This window comes from Vanessa atalanta, chromosome 10, assembly GCF_905147765.1.
Source record: "Vanessa atalanta chromosome 10, ilVanAtal1.2, whole genome shotgun sequence".
Classification (NCBI taxonomy): Eukaryota; Metazoa; Arthropoda; class Insecta; order Lepidoptera; family Nymphalidae; genus Vanessa; species Vanessa atalanta.
In genome coordinates this window covers 12,160,400-12,186,211 of record NC_061880.1, presented here as the reverse complement: position 1 = coordinate 12,186,211, position 25,812 = coordinate 12,160,400, and the positions used below count along the sequence as shown (strand labels likewise).

The 25,812-nt window shown below is 31.5% G+C and overlaps 5 protein-coding genes across 5 annotated transcripts; 1 reads left to right on the top strand and 4 right to left on the bottom strand.

The window, feature by feature from the left end:
* Positions 1-376: 376 nt before the first annotated feature.
* Positions 377-2,385, bottom strand: LOC125066736 (60S ribosomal protein L18a). The gene is made up of 4 exons (XM_047674982.1): positions 2,299-2,385; positions 1,683-1,859; positions 1,053-1,232; positions 377-584 (listed from the first exon to the last, which is right to left on the bottom strand). The coding sequence occupies exons 1-4, from the start codon at positions 2,314-2,316 to the stop codon at positions 426-428; spliced, it is 534 nt and encodes a 177-aa protein (XP_047530938.1). The 5' UTR covers positions 2,317-2,385; the 3' UTR covers positions 377-425.
* A 1,501-nt stretch (positions 2,386-3,886) lies between these two features.
* On the top strand, positions 3,887-9,710 carry LOC125066912 (aarF domain-containing kinase 1). Its single transcript, XM_047675234.1, has 6 exons — positions 3,887-4,440; positions 4,720-5,130; positions 5,347-5,520; positions 6,044-6,244; positions 7,225-7,431; positions 8,475-9,710. Exons 1-6 carry the CDS (start codon positions 4,003-4,005, stop codon positions 8,592-8,594), a joined length of 1,551 nt encoding a protein of 516 aa, XP_047531190.1. The 5' UTR covers positions 3,887-4,002; the 3' UTR covers positions 8,595-9,710.
* Positions 9,711-9,729: 19 nt separating this feature from the next.
* LOC125066913 lies at positions 9,730-11,892 on the bottom strand. Its single transcript, XM_047675235.1, has 4 exons — positions 11,794-11,892; positions 11,023-11,244; positions 10,482-10,616; positions 9,730-10,033 (listed from the first exon to the last, which is right to left on the bottom strand). The coding sequence occupies exons 1-4, from the start codon at positions 11,882-11,884 to the stop codon at positions 9,780-9,782; spliced, it is 702 nt and encodes a 233-aa protein (XP_047531191.1). The 5' UTR covers positions 11,885-11,892; the 3' UTR covers positions 9,730-9,779.
* A 650-nt stretch (positions 11,893-12,542) lies between these two features.
* LOC125066762 (ubiquinone biosynthesis O-methyltransferase, mitochondrial-like) lies at positions 12,543-17,128 on the bottom strand. Its single transcript, XM_047675021.1, has 7 exons — positions 16,851-17,128; positions 16,707-16,780; positions 16,445-16,624; positions 15,924-16,038; positions 15,489-15,623; positions 13,462-13,732; positions 12,543-12,721 (listed from the first exon to the last, which is right to left on the bottom strand). Exons 2-7 carry the CDS (start codon positions 16,742-16,744, stop codon positions 12,603-12,605), a joined length of 858 nt encoding a protein of 285 aa, XP_047530977.1. The 5' UTR covers positions 16,745-16,780; positions 16,851-17,128; the 3' UTR covers positions 12,543-12,602.
* Positions 17,129-19,867: 2,739 nt separating this feature from the next.
* LOC125066763 (ubiquinone biosynthesis O-methyltransferase, mitochondrial-like) lies at positions 19,868-24,083 on the bottom strand. The gene is made up of 6 exons (XM_047675022.1): positions 24,011-24,083; positions 23,299-23,430; positions 22,913-23,021; positions 22,245-22,379; positions 21,693-21,963; positions 19,868-20,026 (listed from the first exon to the last, which is right to left on the bottom strand). Exons 1-6 carry the CDS (start codon positions 24,064-24,066, stop codon positions 19,896-19,898), a joined length of 834 nt encoding a protein of 277 aa, XP_047530978.1. The 5' UTR covers positions 24,067-24,083; the 3' UTR covers positions 19,868-19,895.
* Between the last annotated feature and the right edge of the window lie 1,729 nt (positions 24,084-25,812).

The window sequence follows — 25,812 nt, the reverse complement described above, 5'->3', positions numbered from 1 at the left end:
GACAGTGTAGATAATCTTACTATTTCCTCAATTATTTTATGTATTATTACGATTATTATTTTCTTTAATCATATTATTTTCTTAAAAGTATTCCCAGCTCAAAATTATCCAAAACGTTTTTTTTTTTAAATCCTAATCAAGCAAATGAACAAATGAATCGTCTAACTATAATTCAATCTTCAGACATAGAATAGAAAATGCAAGACATTATTGCGCCGTCTTATATAGGATATGAAATATGGCTTGTCAACTACATAGCAAACAGTTTACATAACCCTATACCCAGTTAACCTGCACATAAAATTAACCTCTGTAAATAAAATCAATGTATTTTTTTACTTATTTTTCGTATGTTTAAAACAATGAAATACAACACTTTTTTTCCACTTTATGCGGATTTTATTGTAATATATATATCAATAAAATTACAAGAAGTATGTGCTTGGTCTCTTGTAGGCGAATTTGTTGAGTCGCTTGTAGTGGTGTACACGCTTGGGCAGAGGGAACTTGATGGTACTGTTGTGGAACTGTTTCACCTGTGGCCTGCGGCACGCTGAAGCCTTGATGACTTCCACTTTAATGATCTGAAATTAAAATGAATGCATTTAGCATTTCAGTTTTGGCATATAAAATTCAAGAATTCTTTAAATTCAGTCAGCTGGCAAAAGTAAATCTTAGAGGAAAATATAAACTTCATTTTATTATTTGCCAATCAATTTAAATAAGATATAATTTCTGGTTTTAATCTATATATCTGTCTAGATAAATAATTTGGGCACTATATTCTTAACATGCTACATTAGTAGGAGAAAAATAGACAAGAACACTGCTTCTTATAATGTCAAATACATTGATAATGCAATAAAAAACATAAGCATTACATTGTGCTTTAAAAATGCTCAAAACATAATTTAATGAAAGATCAACTGCTCTTGTAAATTATATCAGTTACAAGAAAAACAAAATTGATTAAAAATAAGCAAGTCAAAATCAAAAAATATGGAAATCAATGTGGAATACAATGGTTGATAAATCTGAATATAAGTAGTAACCTGTATGGAATGTGCGCGTGCTCTGTGACGGGCGCCCATGTCTCGGTAGCACTGGGTAACAGCACCTCCCACGCTCAGGTCACGGTACTCTCTGTACATGTTGTGGACACCAGATCTGGATTCATAACGCAGCCAGATACCAAAGTTCTTGATCTTAATTGGACTCTTTTCTGGGATTTCCTGTAAAATATTAAAATTATTTATATGTTAGCATCAACCTTTATCAAGTGGTATTATGGTTAAATTATTACATTATAAATATAAATATATTCAAATTCAATTAAGATAATTAGTCTCATTCATTTCATCTATCTATGAAATATTTATTATTAATTGTCTTCACTCCCAAATTCAAAAATAAAATATTATAATACAAAAATAGAAATGCTATGTACCTATATTGAATTATAATAAACAAATTGTTAATCTAGTAAAATGATGAATTTAATCTAAATTTAGGTATTTTTTGTAATTATAATTGACATTTTTATAAAAACCCACATAAAAATATCTAGTATATATATTTATCAGGTTTTCCACATTTAACCAAATATCGCTAATATATTGATACCACTTATAATACACAATTAACCGATATGAAAAATTTTCATGATAATGAAATATGCATACCTTAATGGAAACAATTTCTCCAGTCGCCTTCTTGAACTTCTTCAATTGCCTTAAAAAGTACCAGAACCGGGACTTGGCGACGATGGTGTCTGGGGAAAAGATCCTCATCTTGTATAGGGGCGGCTTCGGCTCATTCTCAGAGGGCAGCTTGCGCCCGATGACTTCAAATTCTTTCAACTAAAATACAAGTAAGACTCATTTAACAAACAATTCTATAACGAAACCAAAATATTCTTCATATATTCATTGTAAAATCGATCGATGAAATATAATATCAATAGTTTAATACAAACACAACATGACATAACCTATAATATTATAGTAAGTTTTTAAAAAGCACATTATTTTCACAACATTGTTACAATTAGTTCAGTGCAGATAATTTTAAACTGTATCAGTTAAAATATAATGTAAAAATTAAACTGAACATAAACGATATTTCCAAAAGAAATAGCCGCGGCAACGTGTACTCACATTAAGTCACTGTAGCACATTTGAAAACATAAACTTTTGGGCACTTTAAAATTAAATACACATAAACAACTCTTATTACTCTATTATTATTGCGAAACGCCATTATTTCTGTCTATAATTATATTAATTTTATAAAACTTACCTCTCCTTTAGCCTTCATTTTGAGAGATTTTAGCTAAAAAGATCTGTCAACGGAAACGGATCACTAAAGAAAGAAAATGGCGTCATAATTAATATTGCCATAAAAAAAATAACAAATTATATAGAATTATTAAATGAGGAAATATTAATTATTATTTGTATCGTACTTACATTATTTTTATTTTTAATAATAATATTTTTCGTTAACAATTTTAAATATACTTTCCGCGTCATATATATTTTTTCAAGCCTGCTAGCAATTCATCCATTAGTCAACGCCAAAAAATACTTTTCTTTTTTTATAACATTGGCATACTGGCAAATGGCCAGTTCATTCGAGTGGTCCATCCAATACCACATGGTGGTAAGTGGCCTCCATCGCTCATAGACATTGCTACTGCAAGTAATATTAATCATTCCATAGAGCGAAGACCCACTACCAATCTTGGGAAATACGATCTTATGTTCCTTATGCCTATAATTACACTCTCTCATTTATCCTTTTCAAACCGGAACACAACAATACCAAGTGGATGTTATGTAGGTAAGTATAGCAATTTCCGGCTTAAAGGATAAATTTGCATAATTTAGCCAAGAGCTCAGGTTAACACTTTGGAAGAGGTCATATTTATTAAATGGAAACACAGGGGTCAAATAGAAGCCTTTTCTTATTATTGATCACTTGTTATTTGATTTAAACACTTGTAGATTTTTTGCTTGTTACAAGGCAGGTTTTGTGCTTTGTGGTGACTTAAATATGTGGTCATGACCAATATTACATGGAACGTGCTTGAATTTAGTAATATCTTTTAACATTGTCAATTGCTATAGGTACTTAATTTTTTTTAAATACATTATTTAATGTTTTAGAGTATTTTTAACCTTTCTTATCTATAAAATAGAATAGATTAATATTTGTGTCGAAATTGCTAGACAACTACATTAACAAACTAGATATAGATTAATTTTCTATTTGATATGAATTATACCTCTCTTATGAATATGATTCGTATGAAAAATTATAGATATAATATTTTACACTATATCATTATTGACATTTCGTATAAGTTGGTCGCACTTTTAATTTACACACTTGAAGTATGGAAGCACCTGAATTTCGCCTGAAATCTTGTCGGATTTACTGTCCTTACAGATTATTGGAGCGAGTATAGATAGTAAGCTTACGTACAAAAAGTCAGGAAATATGATAATCATATTATTATTTAATTTGGTTACCTACAAAGATAAGGATATGATAGATTAGTGCCTAAAGAATGAAATGGACTAATTATTTTATTCTGTGATTAATGTTCTTTAAACGTACGCTGTAATAGTAAATAATTTGATTTGATATTTTATTGATATATTTACTAAGTAAATTTATTTTATATAATTTTATGCCACTATTCAGCAACACCTTAAAATTTAGGAATTTAGTAGTATATAGAAATTGGCAATTTGGTAGCTAATTCCATCTATTGAGTAAATAAGTCTAAAGTCATATTACTGTAAACTGTTACAATTTTTACGACTGACATGACATTGACATTGAAAGTCGAACTTAAGAACTTGTACTTGACTGTCTTGCTGTCTTCATCTTGACGTTAACGTACTATGTGATGTTTGTCGTAAAATAAAATTAAAGTTTCAAAATAATATGTTGATAAAAAAATAACTTAAGTTTAAATAGTGTCCAAATGTAAATATGTTGTCAAGAAATTTAAGTAAAGTCGTGAAGTATTCATTGTACGGTGGTGTTACCATAGGAAGTGCTGTTGTAGCTTTAAAATATAATGACGCTGATTACAATTCTTTTGCTATAGTGAGACTAACTAGGACCGCTTACACAGCTGTCGATATTGGTAGAACATACCAATCCATGTTATATAGCAAAGAATGGGATAAAAGTTCTAATGAATACTTGGAGGTTAAAAGCCAAGCTCATCAAATTGGGGCAGAGAAACTGCTTGAATTATGCAAAGCCAACAAGGGGGTCTACATAAAGGTTGGTCAACACATCGGTGCTCTTGACTATTTACTTCCCAGCGAATATGTGACGACTATGCGAATTTTACATAAAGATGCACCCAGGAACACAGTTGAAGAATTATACGAAGTTATAAAAGAAGATCTTAAGAAAGATGTAAGTACAGCTTACTACAAAAGTTTTATAACTATTTAATACAGATTTCATGTTTTTATTTTTATTAGCACAAATTGTATATTTCATAATATTATGTACATACTGATAATATATTGTGTAAGAATATAACTAAAAATTCCATGCATTGAAAATAAAAAAAATTAAAAGTTATTATAGTATGTATACATTTTAGTTACACAACAGTTACATCATCTGATAAACATATTAAGTCCGTGTAAGGATAATAATGCCTTATTAAACTAAGTGATTATATTACAGCCCAAGGAATTGTTTGAAGAATTTGATCTAGAACCTCTTGGAACAGCCTCCCTTGCTCAAGTTCATAGAGCTAAATTAAGAGATGGGCCTGAAGTTGCGGTTAAAGTACAACATCATTTTGTTAGAAAAAATACAAAAATTGACTTGAAATGGATGGAATTTATCATTAAAACCATGTCAAAAGTATTTCCTGACTTTCAAATGCAATGGCTTATTGATGAGACAAAGAAAAATATTGCAAAGGAATTGGACTTCTTGCAAGAGGGCAAAAACGCTGAGAAAGTTGCAGAATTGTTTAAAAATTATTCATGGTTAAAAGTTCCTAAGATATTTTGGGATTTTAGCACCGAGAGAGTCTTGGTGATGGAATATGTAACTGGTGGCCAGGTTAATGATGTTAAATATATAGATGTAAGTATTTAATAAATTATATAATTACTGGTTATTGGTGATTTTAAATACAAATTATTATGAATAATAACAGTTTTTATTTAAATAAAACAACATAATGAATAATTATACAATATTCATTTATCAAAGTGTTTTGTTTAATCAAATACAATGATTTTTTTTTTATCTGTTGCTATGTGGCCTTTTCTTTAATTTTCCTTTTTTTCCTCCTAACAGGAACACAAAATAAGCAGACCCGACTTATGTCAAAAGTTAGGTGATCTGTATTCCCATATGATATTTGTAACTGGTTTTGTGCACAGCGACCCCCACCCTGGTAACATTCTTGTAAAAAAGGATCCACAGGACAAGGATGTTACAGTGTTCTTGTTGGACCATGGTCTTTATGCTGTAAGTATTAAGATTTAACATTTAAATAAAATAATATTGAACATTTGTGATTGCATTACTGGGGGCTAATTCTACTAACATATAAAGGTTATGACTCATTCCCGATTCTGTTTCGATCCAACTTCAACTGAACTGCAACTATATTGTTGTGTTAGTAGATTTGAAAAATGGTTGAGTGGCAACAATAATGTTTTGTTTGATTGTGAAAAAGTGAAAATTTGTTAGTAGAATTACCATGACATGTCCATGATCTATCATAACAGACAATGTAACTTTCAAGAGTCAATTAACAATAAAAATATCATTTATTTCCCAGAACAACAATTAAATAAATATTACAATTTTGCTATAAACTTAATGTTAAGTGAATATAAAAACAATGGTTCTTAAAATTGAAACAAAGGTCTTTCAGAGATTGTCCTTTCATCAATAAAATTTTAGTCTTTTATTTGAAGAATTAAAAATTATTTTATCACTGAATATCACTTTTATATGAAATCAATTTGTACCTTATATTTTTTAGCAACTTACAGACAAATTTCGTTACCACTATTCCAATTTATGGCTCTCAATAATTGCAAGGGACAGAGATCAAATCAGAGAGCATGCAGAGCAATTAGGAATAGAGAAAGAATTATATGGACTTTTTGCTTGTATGGTGACCGGGAGACCGTGGGATGTCATCATGAAAGGCATAGACAAGACTAAACCATCATCTGCAGAGGTTTGTTGATTTTATTAAGAATAATTTAGCTTGTATTATCAATAAGTAAATAATTGTTGTTAATAAAGTTAATTTATGCTAATATTAACATATAATGTTATTTAATTGGAGGAAAAGATTACATATTGAGTTTCTTGCGAGTATGTACTCTGTAAATGCTTGTGCCTGGTAACTTAACATTCAATGTTGTATTATATAACCAACTTGAAAAAAAAACAGACTTAAGCATGTTATTATTTTATTAAATATATATAATATTATAACAATAGAATAGTTACTTTAGTGTGTGCATTTTACAAAATAATCACTGTTGTTAATAAATTTCATTATGGCTTGCAAGTAACTATTTCTTGCAGTTCCCTGAGGAAATGAACTCACTTCTTATTGTGATTTTTGTAAATTGATTTGTCATCATGACTGTCACTTTTAAGTGAAGTGAATCGGCCATGAGAATTTAAATCATAGTTCAGTTACTTTTTCCTCGATCTTTGTAGTTATGGAGTTTAAGGATAATAGACATGATTCATTAACATTCGTATTCTGGTACAATACTATCCTAGGTAGGGTTTCTTATTTAATTTTGTTTTTCTAACCTCCGTGAATCTACAATCAGATGTGTCTGTGTCTTTGGTGATACTGATGTATAAGATTTATTTTTTTAATTTAATTGTAAGCAGACAGGTATATGCAGATGTGCCACCTGGTGGTAAGTGGTCATCATTGCCCATAGGCATTGGCATTATAAGAAATATTAACCATTCCTTATAACAGTTAGTGTTTTAAGGAATGGTTAATATTCCTTGCAATACCAATCTTGCGATTTAAAATGTTATGTCCCTTGCGCCAGCTCACTGGCTCACTCACCCTTCAAACCGAAACACAACAATACGGAGTATTGTTGCTTGGCGGTAGAACATGTGGTGAGTGGGCGGTAGATGCCCAACGATAATTTATCATTACATATTATCAATCTTTTCCAGAAAACGACTTTCCAAAACGAGATACCAAACTTCCTGCACCACGTGACGCGGTGCTTGGAACACGTGGACCGCCAAGCGTTGCTGGTGCTGAAGACGAACGACCTCATCCGCAGCATAGAGTACGCGCTGGGGATGCAGGAGCGGATGTGTGGGTTTCTGGTTATGACCAAATGTTGCACTAAGAGCATATACCAGCACGAGTTTAAGGTGAGTGTCATATTATTATATTAAAACGTTAAGTTTCCACCGATTAATATAGTTTTATTTATTATCGATTCTTGATAAAAAAGTATACATTGTCTAGGACTGATATAACTTTTTCGGTTTATTTTTCACAAAAAGTGTTTGGCGCTTACTACATTTTCGTTTCGCGATAGGCTATATCTCCTGTCTCATGTTCCAAATATATGCTTCTTAAGACGAGAGATTATGGAGGCGAGCTAGTTTATGTAAAACAAAGTATAAGGAAATCAATGGATACAAACTGTGGTGTCATTGATTTACAGAATTAACGCACCCCGCATACAAAGCAGCCATACTACGTAGACAGGCACCTATTCAAATATCAATGTCATTTGGTTTCCGGCTATAAAGTTAAACTTGTATGTCGTTGTATTAAAATGATCCTTTGATTTTGATTGACCGTTTAGTTGATGATTTCCAAAAATACTGACAAAATAAAATTTTATTTACAATCAGAAGCTACACAATTTCACACAATTTTTCGCCCATTATTTAAAGATGCTCATATACATAAGGAACTCCTGTGCAATACTTCATGCTTCTAGGCCCATAGAATTATATCTGTGTTTAGCTTTAACTTGTAAATGACCTTTTTATTTGTATACAATAGCAGCGATCTTACAAATTTCATTTAAATCAAAGAATTATTAAATATTGATTAGGACTGAGTATTACGTTTTTTTATTACAACGGTATCCAAAAAATCGCTTAAAATTGTTTAACTGTAAATTTTAAAGTACAATGAAAGGTGTATAGTTCGCACAAAAAGTGCAAGCGATATAAAATAAATAAAACGATACGCTCAATGCCTTATTTCCAACAAAAAATATAATTGTAGTAACTGTAAACGAATAGTGTTGGACTAAGTTGTAACCTTGAGTTCGCAAGTGTACATATTGGGTCCTTTTTATTTTTTGTGTATATAAATTATCTTTCATTTCATGTAAAGATACTTGTGGTATCGCTGTTGTAATGTTGTTAACTTTATTTTCTTTTAACACTTTCAGAAAGCGGGGTCACTGGCGAGAAAGCAGTTTCTGAACACGAAATATGTATGGTCACTGTTTGTTCTGTATATTTATGGAATTTATTTATCACTGAGAACTAGATTTAATCTGTATAGCTAGAATTTCTTACCACACTATACCCAATTGTATTATATTAGTCGGGTCTGATGGTAACCAAAAATATTTATTTTGCGTATGATGCTTTAAGAGTTTTAAGGGATATTTTAAAGGGGTTGCCAGTAATAGAATCACAAAATAATAAATATGTAAAATGTGTGTTGTAATATACAAAAAAAGTGTAAATATTAAATATAATTATGTACTGTATATTTTTTATTTATATACTAACTCTGATTTTAAGATCATCTCATTTGTTTAAATTATAAACGAGAAAAATTTTGAGATGTTTTTTTTTTAAATATTTTTTTGCAAACATAAGTGATCAGACAAAAGCACAAAAACTTTGCCTATAATATTATTTCTTGCTTAGTTACTACGCTGCCAAACAATTAAGATGTTATGTCATCTAAATCAATCAATCTGAAACTTCACAATGCTTTTGTTTTTGGTAGAATAAATGTTGACACATATAAGGGCTTCCACGAAACCCTATCAGAATTTTGCAACAAATTAAGATAAAAACAATATTTTATTTTCTACAATTGATTATGTTGGCAACCCTATTTATTTCAATAATGATACAAAGTAATGTCCTAGTCAGCTTCGTTGAATCTTACCTCAAATATTCCATACCAATAGTTGAATTGTGTATTTGTATATTTTCACGTGTCATTCGATGGTGCTAGCTCTAATTTTTTATCACGTATATTATGTGTGTTTGTCGCAGGTCGTTTGTTGGAATAATCGTTGAGATGCGCGACTAGCCCTTTAATTAAAAACTTCATACAAGTCGATTAGCCGAACGGTTGAACAGATCGTTCAACAGTTAGATGGATTTCAACTATTTCTTATTTAACTAAATAATTAGATTGATATCTAGCCTTGACATGAGGTTGATCGATTTAAAAACCATAATGATTCAAATATAAAACAAGATGCGTGGTTGAATGGCGTTGTTAAATGAAAGGGCTATCCATGCAATCAAATGACGATTCCAACCATTTGGCTGCGATGTATACATTTAGACCAATTTAGATGATAAGAATTAATTCTTATAAATATACATATGTTTTATTTACTTTGTAAGCATTTCGGCAAATTTCATATATTGTAAAATATATCTAATAAAATGAATTATTTTTGGCATAAGTTTTTATTTTTTTTTAAACATCTTGGTAACTTACGTTATAATTGTATCCGGTTTTCCAAATCCGACAGTTTATTAGTTAAAGTCGTGAGATCATTTTGTATTTTTAATAAAATATTTGCGAAGTTGTCTCTGCTTTTTCTTCCGTGGAGCTTAAAGAATATTGACGAAGTTGAAATTTTGCAAGTTAAGTCTGTCTTCTTTTCACATTCTTTGTTTTTAATCATTTGGTGATTCTCCTTTACTCGAAATTTATTAAGCGCTATTGCTTCGTTGATGATCGTAGTATGTGCTGTTATGAAGTAATTTCTAGTTCAATTACATTGTTTATAATATTTTGTCTATTTCCATAAAAACTTAATTATTAGTTCTAGTATTTGTAAAATTTACAATTACTAAGAAAACTCTAAAACAAACACAAAATTCACCAAAAGTCAAGTATTCACTCATTTTTTTTTTATAAATTAAACTCAACTAATATAATCTAATTTGTATATTCTTGCTATTTTTACTCTTAGTCGCCACACACACTAGGACATCTTGTAAGAACAAACGTTATACACTCACACAAATGGACGCCGTTTATTTTGACGTGGAGCGGCGCGAATTCGTGAATGAATAAATCAAAACATATATTTTTATTCTAACTTATTATTATAACAATTGTCGGAAGATTTATGTAAGTATTACTATCAACATATAAGAATTTTTTTTAATGTTTATAAAATTGAAATTCTTACAAAATTCGTCTTCAATGCCTTTTTCTTTATAATCGTCTTTAATTTTTTCCTCGAACACGGTGTCTGGTGGTTCATAATTGTCTCCATTTACACTTTTATTACCCATGGTTATCATGTTATTTAGCAATCCTGAGGCTATAAGACGAAAAAAATACCATGACCTCTTTGTTTATGGACAAGCAGAAAAGCATCAATTTGGTTTTACAAAATAAATACAATAATAAACACGAGTATCTTTCACGTCTTTTACTTGATGCTAAGTGATCCCTATCACCTATAGATATTAGTGTTGTAATAATATTATTAATCCTATCCTGATTCGAATTAAACAAACTAATTGCTTTCTGGTTAATAGCAAAACCGGTTGCTTTCTGGTGGTAGTGTTTAAATATTAACAATTCAGTCTTCATTTGTGAAGTTTACTCGAATAAAATTGATTTGATTTGGCAGTGATTTTTCGGTACTGATGCAAATATGTTGGCTTGATAGTTTCTTATTTTTTACCTAACGAGAAGTTTCTTGAAAATTTAAATATGCTTACATATAATTTTGTTAGGAAGCCATACTTCCAAAATGTATGGGTGCTGCGGGTCGTTTCCTTTTCGAAGATCTGTCAACGGTAATTCTCGACCGCTTTCAGATTTCAGTATTATAATTTCGTCACAGTAATCCGGTAAATCAAGAAGATACCATACTTTATGTCTTAGTTGTGATATAGAGGCTGTCGGTTTTACCGCTATGTAGCGAAGTTTCTCATCGATTACTAGAATAAAGCTTATAACTTTAACGGTCAGTTGTGAAGTATTTGGAAAAATATTAAATTAGAAAGAGGAAGTTCGAGGATCCATCCATGCTCGACACTATCGCATAAAGCATTTCGACATGAGAAATGTCTATATACATAATAATCTACTATTAAATGTACAAAGTCCTAAATATATATATTTTCAAATAAGTATGCGGTGAAAATATAGCGAGGAAAGTAAGTCACAATCATTTGCCTGCTCTTATTACATACACCCAAACGGGTTGATGCTGAGTGAACTGTATTAAAATAGGTGACTGATTGTTTCCCTTATGCCTACTTAGTCTACTCCACCTATGGTTTAAGATAGGGTGGCGCTTTATAATGCTGCGGCAATCAGATGCTTGGAAGTAGCCTAAACTTGTGGACTATTTTTTGATATAAGCTGATTGTCTCTAGTTTCCCAAAGTACAGGAATAATCCTGCCTCCTATCCTATTATAAATAATATGAGTTCAGATAATTGGAAACCCTTATTAAATGAAGCGGTTTTTTGTTCTGAACTTACTATTCAAATCATGACGTCGTAGAATCAGGAAGGTGATGACATCCTTTTTGAATAATCCCTTCGAAATTCGGAGAAAATTTATAAAAGACATTGCTTTTACATCCTCCGATTACTGTCCGAAGAGCAATTTTTATAGAAATCACTTCATTTACCGTTAATTTTGTGCTCGTGACATTTGTAATCGCGCAAAGGAATAAGTTGACACAAATTATTGACACGGTATCATTATATACAGACTCGTTAGACGTAGAGTGTAGTCGATTCGTCATTACTTTATATCGTTATATAATAAAATAGAGCATGCGATCGCTTATAATAGAGTTTATTTTTTGGCACAAAGTTTGGGCATACAATTCTTAGAATATTTTTCTAGTTTTTATGTTATTGATTTAATGTAATTGTTATTATAAAGCCAGATAGTTATTTGTCTGTTATTTTTAAAGACCTTTTGACTGATCGTTAGGACTGGTATTGATTATGAGTTTGTGAATTGCGTTTTGATCTTTGGAATTAAAGTCCAAAGATATAAGTAGTTAATATGTCTTAACATTTATGAAAATTAGTAACAATTCACTTATCCTGTTACGATATGTGGGTGAACACTTATTTAAATAACTTTAATTAAACTGATGGAACTAAAATTTTCCACTCTATCTGACCATACAGTATATCATTAAAAATATAGCATTGCTATCTTAGCATTTGTAAATTAATATAAATAAGGCCTCAGATTTATTATAATGAAAAAGTATGAGAATATCATATTTATTTCTAACAAATATTTACAGTTCTTGAGAATATTTTTGCAATCATTCGGCTAGTTTGACGGCTTGCAACGCAAATATTAGTAGAGGAGAACTAGTCCACGCCCATTTATTTATAACGGGATAGTACATTAAACCGTGAACCAATTGGACATGGCAGTTATCTGTAACAAAGTGAAAAAAGAATTAATTAAATATTAATATATAAATATTGGACAACATCACATACATTACTCCGATCCCAATGTAAGTAGCTAAAGCACTTGTGTTATGGGAAATCAGAAGTAACGACGGTACCACAAACACCCAGACCCAAGACAATATAGAAAACTAATGAACGTGTTCTACATCGACTCGGCCGGGAATCGATACCGGGACCTCGGATTGGCGTGCCTATGAAAACCGGTGTACACACTCGACCACGGAGGCCGTCATTTTATTAATAGTTTTCTTTCATCTGAATAAATTCGTGAAGGAAGTCCAAAGCTTTGCCTAAACACAGCGTTTATTAGGAATTTTTAATATTAAAATATATAATTTGTCCAATTTCAATGTGACTAATCGTTATGTAATGTTTGCAACAGCATGACCAAGAGCGCTTCTGGCAAGATTTAAATTTGGCGAACTTCAATGTTTATTACTTTTTTCAAAGAAAAGCAGACACTACACCTTGAAAGTTAATTAGTTTTCAGTAAGTAATAGTTAAGTACATACAAAAATAGTTTTCAGTATTATTTATTCGACTTAACTACATAAACCCGCACCTAAACGTTTGTGAAACAATATGGTTTTACTTGGGAGACGTACGTTGCACGCATTTATATTTGATATGTATTTGTTTAATACAATATATATATATACAAAAAAATATCAGATATATATAGTAAATTTATTATATACTCACTTCTTTCCAACAAAAACGTGACTTCAGTTGGTGTAGTGAATTTATCATACTCATGCGTGCCCTTCGGTACTAAGTTGAAGACGTGTTCACTAAGACATATCGTAACGAATTCCGAAAGTTTGGACCTGTTTGGTGTCGTTATAAATATTTTTCCACCCGGCTTCAAGGCTTTCACGCAGGATTGAATAAATAGTTCCTTATCAGCCACGTGTTCGATGACCTCTGATGCCACCACTGCGTCATAGTGGTCAGAAAAATGTTGAGAGTGTTCCTGTCAATTGGAATAAAAAGTATTTATCGGTTTTGTTTTATACATTATTTTTACATCATTATAAGGCGATCTGGACATTCGGCTATAATAATATGTGCTTACAATTAAGAGTCGCTACTATGATACCAAGTTATCATTTGCGGAGTTAGGACACTAATACAAGCACAGCCCAGGAAAAACGGCGATTTTATTGAAGGAGTTTTCAAAAGATTTGATTGAACCTGCTACCATTAGCAATAACCAGTTACCGCACTAACTTCTACTGAATTTTAGAACATCCACTGAAGATCCACTGAATTTTAGAACATTAAAACAACGAGATATCGATTTAGTTATCACTAATTTTAAGTCTATGTATTATAAGTCTATATATTTTAGTCTATGTAGTCACTATGAAGTCACTTCAACTAGGGTCGCTTATTTACGTTTGCACATCACGGTTGTAATTATAAGAAACAATAAATCAGATTTTTTTAATAAACTTAAATCATTTGAATCGTATAAAACACAGGTAACGAATATTCCGGTCTAATGTGTATTAAGTCTTTAATCGATATTGGCATTACGCTTGATCCCCTTCGACACTCGAAGAGCACGTTAAGCCGCTTGTGTCGCTTGTCTTATTGACAAAGCATAAATCTATTTGCAATTATTATATAGTTAGCTTTGTCACACTACTAAACGAAAAAAAAAGAGTCTATTATCTGTATTCATGAACGCATTTGTCGGTATACCATTTAGCGGTTGTAGGGCTTCTAGGTTGTCCCAGATAGTATGGTACCACCGTTTATGCTGACGCTTACATACCTGTTATAATTTGACCGTGAGTGAGCTGGTGTTACCATATTTACTTATTTATTTTTAGGATCAACAGATATTAATATACTTTGTAGGAGCACGGTGTTTAGAGATTGGTATGAAATTGAAAAGATGTATGATCCCATTGGATACTTTGATAGTTTGGTGCAAAGTACGAAATGAAACGTGACTCAAAAATGCATCGATGTTTTGAACATTTAAATAAATAAATCGTTATCATTATAAAACACACACACACACACACACACACACACACACACACACACACACACACACACACACACACACACATCGGACAATAAGAGATATAATATAAGTTTAAAACCCAAACCAAACAGTAATGAATGGTATTGTTGTGTTCCAGATTGAAGGGTGAGTGCGCCCGTGTAACTAATTGCATGTTTAAGGGATATAACAGCTCAAGGTCAATGTTCCCAAGGTTGGTGGAATGTTGTGTATGATGGTTAATATTCCTTACAGCACCAATGTTCATGTCATTAATTTATAATATAACATAATTTAAGGCAGAATCAATGATGAGGCAACACCTAGTATTATAAATTTTAACTAAAATCAAATGAGACAATTAGAATATGAATTGTAAGACTTAGCATGAAAGTATTTATGATTTACATATTTACGAGCACATAAAAATTAAATGTGTGTTGTGTATATCTTTTACATTTGTTAAATAGATTTAAATCAACTATCTCTCTCTGTCATCAGGTCTCTGTCATTCGTATGAAGAAGGCAAAGTATTCTGAAACTGTTCAACTATGATTTTGGTTTATTTTATCTGTACCTGTTAATACTAAATTAAATGTCAAACCTGAAATGAAGTTTGTTTACCTGTAACGAAGTTTGTTTACTTTGTTCTACTAGCTAATTGATGATATTTATGATGATATTAAAACCAATATAACAATTTAAAACTCACCTCGACTGTGGTACAATGATATGATGGTCGATTGTTTTCTAGTCTTGAATCTATTGTACAATGTTCTTTAGCTATTTCTACTAATTCTTTACTAGCGTCTATCCCTGTTACTTTTGCTCCAAGTCTTGCTATTCCCTAAAAAAATCCAATAAAAAAAAAGTTAACAAAATTTTTGGTACACAATAATTAAATAAGGAGGGCCACAGTACATAGTCTAATATTTAAAAAGATATATAAAAAGTTTTGTTTAATCATAAGTATAACTTTTAACTATGATAGATTGAATTTTAGTTTTTAATTTAATGGAATTTAATTCTTATATGCATTACATACAGTATAAAGTCTAACATAAAATGCATATTTGTAATATCCATTGTACTTAAGTGTACAAATTTCAGTAATAATTCAGTGTTTTATTAAAAATGGATTTCTTACCTCTGAAACTATACCTCCTCCACAACCAACATCCAATATAACTTTATTAGATAAAGGCAAAGGAGTTCTTTCATCCAGCGAACAGGAGACAAGTCCATCTCTTATAAAAGGTATTCTGTTGAATAAGGGAATAACTTTCAATATAATTCAATGCAGTCATGGCCCAGTTTCCAAATAACGTAGATAGCTACTAAAGAAAATAACCTACAATCCAGCTAACCACTGTATTGCAGTGAAAGAATCTGGTTTATCTCCATAGATATTCATAATATAAACATTCTAAATCACAAAAAAGTATTTTCTTTGAATAGCAATTTGACAGGTCTTAAAATAAGCAGTTTATGTCATAAAATGAATATATAAGCACAAAAGAACAAAAAAAGTACACAAGACTGATGCTTGAAGTATTATACTTACTCATATGACACTCGAAAGTCTCAGTTAACTCCATCATATACTGAGTGCTAATATATTTCCACATCAACAATCTGATATCAGTGATTATGAATGGTAAAACTTACCTAATTAAATTATAACTGTGAAGTGCTTTCATAGGCCCATTGGGATCCCACCATCCTTGGGCTTGCTGTGAGTGTTTCTCTACATGACTCGTATCTATTGTTGTCTTTGCTGCCGTAGCATTGTTTGATATTTGTGCTATTTTTATACCTCTACCTATGGTTTTATTTAAATGTGATATTCTGAAAAAGATGTTATGCCTTAGTAAGTACAAAGGATTTTTTTTCGACATGTACATTTAAACCAATTTAAAAAAAACCTTACGATTTCATTGTTATCAATGTTTTGCTTAATGGACTCATCTTTAATTGTTTTATTTATCACAATAATATCGTTGTCTGAAAATATAAATAAGGTTTATTCTAAGTAGAATATATCATCGTCAGATTAAATACGATTTAATATTACCTTTTTAAAGTCAAATAAGCAACATATCTTACAAACAAAATAACAATTACGATGTTCTTTTAAAAATGTTATCCGTCTATTACATTATTTATCATGTTACGACTATATTTAAAAGTTGAGTCTAAAACTACACTGCATTTATTGAGGTCCTGTTAAGAATTTACGAGCTGAGTGTAACTTGTGCTTATTTAATTATTATTTTTTTACTATTTGGATGAGATATTACAGTTTCAATATTCAATAAGATTTTTTTTTAAATTGGACTTAGAAATATACTCTGTCACTGTCAGAACTCGAACGTCAGTCATGACAGAATTTTATATAGGTAACCTTTTATTATGATTAAGTCAGTCAGTGCTGCCAACCTTATATTTTTGAAAAGCATCAGCGAATATTAATTTCATTGAATTCTTTGTCAGTAGTCTATTAAAAATAAATGAATTAGGACATTACCAATATATTCCTAATATATTATAAAAAGAAGATTTACTATTGAAGGAAATTATCTGTTCTTAAATTACTTTTAATATTTTGAATATTACAAACGTGCTTTTATTTTTTAGGATAAAATTAATTAGATATTGCCACACAATATACTCTTATTCAGAATAAATATATTTGGCTAGAGCCATTTGTTCTGAATTCATACTTGTAAATTAAAAGTTTTACTTACGATTTTTTACACTTATAAAATAATCATAATACAATTAGTATTCAATCCCGCAATCTCATTGTATACATTATGTTAATAAATATTACTATCTTTTATCTCAAGATTTTTTTTTGGAATATATCATAATATTATTAACTACTGATTAATATAGTTGAAGTACGTTGAAGACGGCAATTTTTATTAAAAGATAATAATTTATTATAATTTATTTATCCTTTTTTAATTTTCTTCTATACTTTATGACTTAGATATTTTTTCAAATCATTAAATATTAAGAAAACGGTCGATCTGAGCGGGATATTTGTTAAGTAGTCAATTTAATAATTCCTGTGATTGCACCTCATTTTTTGACTCATGAAACATAGTAGAGTACATATTTTAGATAATATAATATATATTTAAATATCATTGTTTGCTGATGATACTTCTTTAATTTTCAATACATGATGATGTGAACAATGCTGTCTCTGAAAAAGTAGGTTTAGTGTTAACAACTTACTATTAAATAGAAAGAAGACAAAATGCGTGAAATTCACTACTCCTAACGTAAGACGAGGAAGCATTAGATGTTATAGAAACAACAGAATTCTTTGGTATCACTATAGACTTTAAGCTCCAATAGGGCCCCCTTATAAATAGATTGGCGACTAGACTAAGCTCTACAGCCTTCGTGATAAAAAAAGTTGGACTATTGACGTGTGTTGACACGGCTCGCCTAGTGTATTTGAGTAACTTTCTTTGGGGTAATGCAGACGATATTCAATATATGTCGAAAAGAGCTCGTGGAACTTATGCGCCCAAAATATTCATAAATTTATAGAAATTAAAATAACGACTGCCGTTTCACAATTTGTTTTTTGATATTGTTATAATATACTTACGCAAAAACATAAACGATTTATCCAGAAATTTTGGCATATATACTATCAATACTAAGAACAAGTATAAACTTGATACTTTAAATACCCGATTACACAGGGTTATTAACTCTTTTGTGAGACAATGTATTCTTTTTTACATAATGTGGGATAATATTCATAGAATTTTTTTAGTTCGAAATACGAATTTGACATTAGGTACTTGATGTACCTAATGTCAAATTCGCTACAATTAGTAAATCTATTTGGATTTATAAACACAACTGGTGGAGCGCGTTGATTACTCTCCTATTCGATATTTCGATGGGATGGATTAACGTTTAGAGAGTTTAGGCGCAGGAACTTTGGATTCACATTGGAGAAACAACGGGTTTAATTGATGGCACGGGATTGTCACTCCTCTGTTTTGTTATCACTTTTAAGTTTATAAGTCTTGCTTAACGTTTCTATATACGTAATTATTATGAAAATATATTCGGCATACTACTTATATACATAGTTTTCTTAAGTGCTGTCAAGTATTATATTGGATTCTTATCAAGATCAAGTATTAGATTGGGTTTTATACGAGAACCCAGGATTTGCGGTTTGATGAAGCTAGACAATGAATAATACAGTTTGTTTTATTTTACTGGATTTCGATTTGGAGTAGGTTTTAACATTGCAAAAGTCATATCTCTACTTACTTCATAACATTTTGATTAACCGTAGATTTTCCACTATAATTCTCTATAAAATTACTAAATTACTTTCAGTGAGTCAATAAATAATAAAAACGAGACATCGTGGAATTCCTGGTTGGTACGAAAATCTCTTTTACTAGGTATAAATTAAGTATTCAACAAGAGGCACAATTAAATTAATGGTTTTCTTTTGAGGGTAATGAAATAAAAAAATAATTAAGGAATGGTAATTATATTGTAATTAATTTTTAAAAGTTTATAATTAAACATTTTGTGATAAAATACAAATACAGTTGATAAGAACGCTTTATCGCTATACTTGAACAGTATAATTCTACAGACAAATGCTTATAAGTATCGTAATTACACAGATATACATTATACCTATTTGGTGGTCGGATTTTTAAGTACCACCCACTTATCTACATTTTATCAGCACCAGACAGTAATTCATAGTATGGTTGTGGTCCCGTTTTAAGAAGAGTAAGTCAGCGTAACCCAAGAAATATAACATCTTAGTTCCCAAGGTTGGCGGCATATGGGTGATATAAGGAATGGTTATTATTTTCCAGTTCTCCTACTTAACATAAAATAGCAAAACCGTTGTGTCGAATTCTCACGCTCATATCGACCTAGCTCTCATTTGCCGAGTTATTAACGTAATAAAATATTAAAAAAATAGTTTAACTATTTATTATATATATCTAGACATGCGGTAGCGTGTCAGCCAAGTTCAAGTAACAGAACTGGCGAGCACCCTGTGTAATTATATTCTACCGAAGAGATTGTACTTCGTAGTTTTGAATTTTTTTTAACTACATTGTTTTTGTTTTAATTTAACAGCTTGCATCGCGAACATAAACAATTTGTGGTTGGTCCACGCCCATCTGTTCGATATAGGATAAGCGACAAAACCTCGCGTCGATTCCACCTTGCACTTATCTGAAACATTTAAATTGATTAATTCTATACATTGCATCACATTAGCAGCCTGTAAATTTTCCACTGCTGGGCTAAGGCCTCCTCTCCTTTTGAGGAGAAGGTTTGGAGCATATTCCACCACGCTGCTCCAATGCGGGTTGGTGGAATACACATGTGGCAGAATGATCTGTGAAATTAGACAAAGGCAGGTTTCCTCACGATGTTTTCCTTCACCGTTGGGCACGAGATGAATTATAAACACAAATTAAGAAAATTCTGTGGTGCCTGCCTGGGTTTGAACCCGAAATCATCGGTTAAGATGCACACGTTCTAACCACTGGGCCATCTTGGCTCTGGCTTGGCATTATACGTAAGCCGGTCTTTTCGCGATGTAGTAAAAATGTATAATATACATACATTTGACCACTAACCGCCAGATATAATTTAATTTAATATTATATATTAAATAATTTCCAGCGGTTAGTGGTCAAATAAAAATGACAGGAACTGCAGGTGTCAAATCCGTATGAGAAAGTGTGAGGGGTAGAAGGTAAAAGAAAAATATCGTTCGATTGATTGAAAATATCTGTAAGGGCTATAATATATGTCATATATAATTGTAAAATACCCTAAGTAGTTCAAAGTACATTGAGTGATATTAATTTAAATCCATATGTCATATTTTATGTAGGGGCACATTTGTAACTAGGTTTAAAGATCTACGGAAGATAAGCACTCCATATTCTTTGAACTTTTTAATTTTCGGAATCCTATACAGAGACTATGAAAAAACTGTTTAGCCGCTCTAGGCCCGGGCATACTCGGCCTACAGGTGACTAAGCTTCCATAATAAATATATAATAAATATTTAAATGTTAATAGTGCCCCCCATAGATCCGAGTGTCTGATTAGTTTTATTAAAGTTGTTCCGATTTGCGTAAGAAATAAAACCCGATATCGAACTTGAATCGTTTAATTACAAAGACTCGGGTTTCTTTGATACTCCGTTGTATGTTTTTAGAGTAAAGCTTAAGATTCAATTTTTTATATTTGGTATATCTTCTAATGATTTTATGTAATATGTAGGAGAGCTGTATGACTAATTACTTTGTATTTGCTCTATCTACAATACACAAGTAATAAAAAATAAAAAATGATTATATAGGTATATTTTGTATACATAAATATTTTTTTTATAAATGCATTCAGATTCGAATTAAAGTTCTTCTCGTCCTATTTTTGCATTTTTTTTTTGCATTAGCAGCCCGTAAATGTCCCACTGCTGGGATAAAGGTCCACGCTGCTCCAATGCGGGTTGGCGGAATACACATGTGGCAGAATTTCGTTGAAATTAAACATATGCAGGTTTCCTCACGATGTTTTCCTTCACCGCCGAGCACGAGATGAATTATAAACACAAATTAAGCACATGAAAATTCAGTGGTGCCTGCCTGGGTTTGAACCCGAAATCATCGGTTAAGATGCACGCGTTCTAACCACTGGGCCATCTCGGCGTCCTATTTTACGGCGATCAATCTCAAAGACTAGCTAACTACTTACGTACGTACTACATAGCACTTTCTTTTCTTTTTTCTATTTCAGTTCTTGCCGAGGCATGGGAGAAAAAGACTACGGAGAAGATTTTTATAATTATTTTTTGACATAAATTGAATTAATGTGAACTTACTTTTCTCCAACATAGATTTAAGTTCCCTTGGAGTTAAAAGTTTGTGATATTGATGAGTGTCCTTCGGAATTGTATGTAGTATTCTTTCATTGACAAATATAATGAAAAATTGAGCCATCCGTGTTTTACTGGGTGTTGTAAAGAATAATTTTCCGTTTGGCTTCGTAGCGCGTACACACGATTCCAGAAACAATTCTTTTTCGACGACATGCTCTATTATTTCCGAAGCTACAACGGCGTCGTATTTTTCCGCATGAATAGTGGAATGTTCCTAAAAAATTGGTATTAGATACGTAAGATGAATAACCTATACAAGAAATAAAAAATAAAAACATAAAACACTTAAAAATTTCGCCTTAATATAAACTTTATCAAACACCAATAAAGTTGATATCGAAACATCATATAGTATATAATTGAATCCAATATAAAAATAATCATCTAAGTTCATAAAGAGTATTATACTCGAACATACGTAATAATATTTGTATATAAACAAGCGAATTGAGAACAACCTTTAAATAATTAGATTAAAAGACCTATTCTTATTACCTCCATTGTAGTGTTTATATATGTTGGTAAATTATTCATCAACTCTTTATTATTAGACGAATGGTATTTTGCTACCTCAATTAACTCTTTGCTTGCATCAATACCAACGACTTTGGCTCCCAACTTCGCTAAGCCCTGTAAAAGAAAAACACCATGACCATTCGTGATTAAGGTGATGACTAATTTCTTGTTACGGTGACCCTTCTGCGTGGGCCATATTATTATAGTGTCCAAGTTAATGTGCAAGCACATGGGCGCTCTCTTACCCTCGACATGGTCAGATATGGTTGAGGAGAAGTACCGGCTTTACCTAATTTTCGAGGTAAGGTAGTGTGAGCATTAACAATATCCAGAATCCTGGATGCCATTAACATTTCCAAAACATAAATATTGGTCTTGCCTTAAGGATTGGCAGTTGGTACGTAGTTATATTTTAAGTGACTTAAAAGATCTTTTTTTTTTTTAAGCAAAGGCATTGGTGCTAATAGACGAATGAATCCTATATAATAAGTAATATTATAAATGTGAAAGTGAGTTTTTTATTTCTTTATTTGTTACGCTTTCGCCTTCTATTACCAACCAATAATCATCTAATTCAAACATGTTGTTAGGGGCTCAAACGCGGCCGGTCGGAAAGTAGTAAGGAAATAAATAATACTAATGGTTACCTCTGATAGAATTCCCCCTCCACAACCGACGTCCAATATTGTTTTTCCTTTTAATACCGAAGACAAATTATCTTGTGGTTGAGCTAGTCCTCTTTGAATAAAGGGTATGCTGCAAATGACCATTTATTTTAAAATATCTATGATCAAAGTTTGGTTGTATTTAAAATTTTGTCCTTTTTTCTGCAATTTTATTTGTTGTATGAACTTAATTTTGAGTTTATTTTTTTATTTGAAATACGTAGAACAATGGCAAATAGGACATAGTATAGTAAGTTATCAAAGTTGGCAATTTAAGAAATATTTACCATTGCTCAAATAGCCAATGCGCCACCAATATTAGGAAGATGTTATAAGGCTACACTAGGTCACTCAAAAAGAAAACTTACCGAATATCGTTTAGGGTATGCAGTAGTCTTACTGGTCCATCAAGATCCCACCATTTATTCATATGTTGGCTATGCCTGTCAACATCTAAAGCATCCACTGTTGTCTGAATTCGCCTTGTCTGGCAGCTATTCCTAAAATATATATAATGTAAAAATTACGTGGTCGAGCTGAAGTATGCATCCTATTATGACATGATACCCGCCTTGGGGAAAGGAGAGACTGGTATGCCGTAAAAGTTTGCTACTTTGTCTTACGTTTTTGTCGCCACCCTTTACTTCCTTATCTGTGCGGCGTAGCGGTTACACATCGTTGCTATATATTATTAAATATAAGGTTCTATATAAAACGTTTGTATCGTAGGCTCCCTCCCAGTCGACACGTTTTTTCCGACATATCCAATAAGCATCGTCATGTCATAACTAATTTACATAAAACGTTCATGAATTATATACCTGAACCCTCCTCATACATCACCCCGTCTATTAGTGAAAGCGTATGAAAATCCTTTCAGAAGTTTTGGAGTTTTTCGTGTGTAGACAGACAGACGCGGTTGGGGGATATGTGATATAATAAAACATAGCTATTTATACATTACGGTTTTATTATACCCTCCCAGCGAATAATAAAGCCAATAGATCACTACACCATATAAAAATCAGGTAAAAGGTATCATTGTACCATCAGGTCATTCATCAGGTACCATGTACTTACTGGACACGCAATAATCTGAAGATGCATTTTGATTCACTTAACAAATACTTAGCCATAGCCTTATAAATTATCATGCACTGCCGAGAACAATTTATTAATAAAAGTATACGAACGAGCAGTTCATCTGTTTAAATACATTTAAGGTGATGATTGGCCTCGATAAGAGTTTATTTAGGATTTCTACATACTAACTACATTTTGATCGATTTTGCGTCACGTGTGACACAACATTGCCGCAGCGTTTGAGCGAAAGTTTTTAACGACATCTATGCTGAAATGTTGATGCATTCAATTTTATCTAATCTCAAAATATAAAGATAGATAAAAATTTTTGGCGTGGAATTAATATAGGCGCGCCTTTGGGGTAAGACGTGCGTAGTGTCGTAATCTTTTGTAATGCCTTCTCCGCTGTTGTTCTCTTCTCCCTCGTGTATCGTGGCGTGCAAACTATATACTCAATTCTTCTTCTTTTCCCTAGCCTTATACTAAACAATTTAGGGCCGGCGCTGTATATCTTTTCTCCATTCACCTCTATTATTCGTCATTTGATCGTCGACATTCTTCTCAAACTGGATGGAGTCATCCACGTCTTCTTAGATCTTCCTCCTTCTTCTATTCCATACCATCCTTCGTATTATATATGTATTTCTATTCTAATTATTCTCGTTATTCTACACATTCATCTACTATACACACAATAACATAATAATAAACACAATTTCTATATAACATTATTATAAAAATAAAACATATAGATAATAATTTTTTTACTAAATTTAGCGAAAAATGACTGTTTGTTTTTAAATCTTATTTATTTCGTCTCTTATTCCAAATTATGTCTTTGTTCCATTTGTAGCTGAAACACTCCAAGTGCTTCATCTTGGAGTAATAGTGAAAAACCTTTATTAAGAGTATCATACCCCGTCTTGCTGTCTCGACATGTGACATGGGTTGGTTCATTTCTTGTCCAGTAGATTGGACTGTTTTCGTCACAATTCCATAATTCGTAAATCTTTAATTGTAAATTCTTTCACGAAACATTTTTGATAATTTATATCTTGCTTGCTAGACGATCAAATTTCACATAGAAAACATTAAAATAATTAGTTTTATGTATGTCTGTTTTTCTTAAACTAAAACATAATTAATTCCAGCAATGACTAGGAACTATCATATTCGACCCGGTGTAGGATACTTTATTCATAATTATTCATTAGTGCTCACATGTTTAAAAATAAGACAGTTTTTTTTTTTAGAATGTAATTATATATAATCGAGGTTTCTTTTGTTTTATTATTCTGAAATTATATATATAATTAAAAGATAAAATAAAGGTAACTAGAACACGATGTATAATTTATCTTTAACAATTCCATTAATTATGAAACATATTTAACAGTCGTTTATCTGTTTTTCGTTGTGTTTTGCTGCATTGTTGGTCTAGAACCTGATGGCCTGGGTTTTTCTGTAGAAATTTTCTCAGTTATAGCCCAGAGTTTGGCAGTTGGAAGTGTTTACTGACTCGGAAAGCGCGTAGAGCCGTTGGCCGCGCCTGAATCTTTTTCGGTCAACATAACCTCCTCATCTGTATTTCTCATTATGATGATACGTTATATGACAGAATTTAATATTGTGTGCCCATTAAAATTTGGATAGTTTATAAACGTTCAGTTAGGCTTCGTTAGGTTAGAGACTGGCTCGTGGACTGCCGAGTTAGAATAGCACTCCCTCATCTTTTCCCGTGGGTGGGAGGCGACTAAGAGACTTTCTTTCTCGCGGTGAATACGGATCATGGTCGGCAG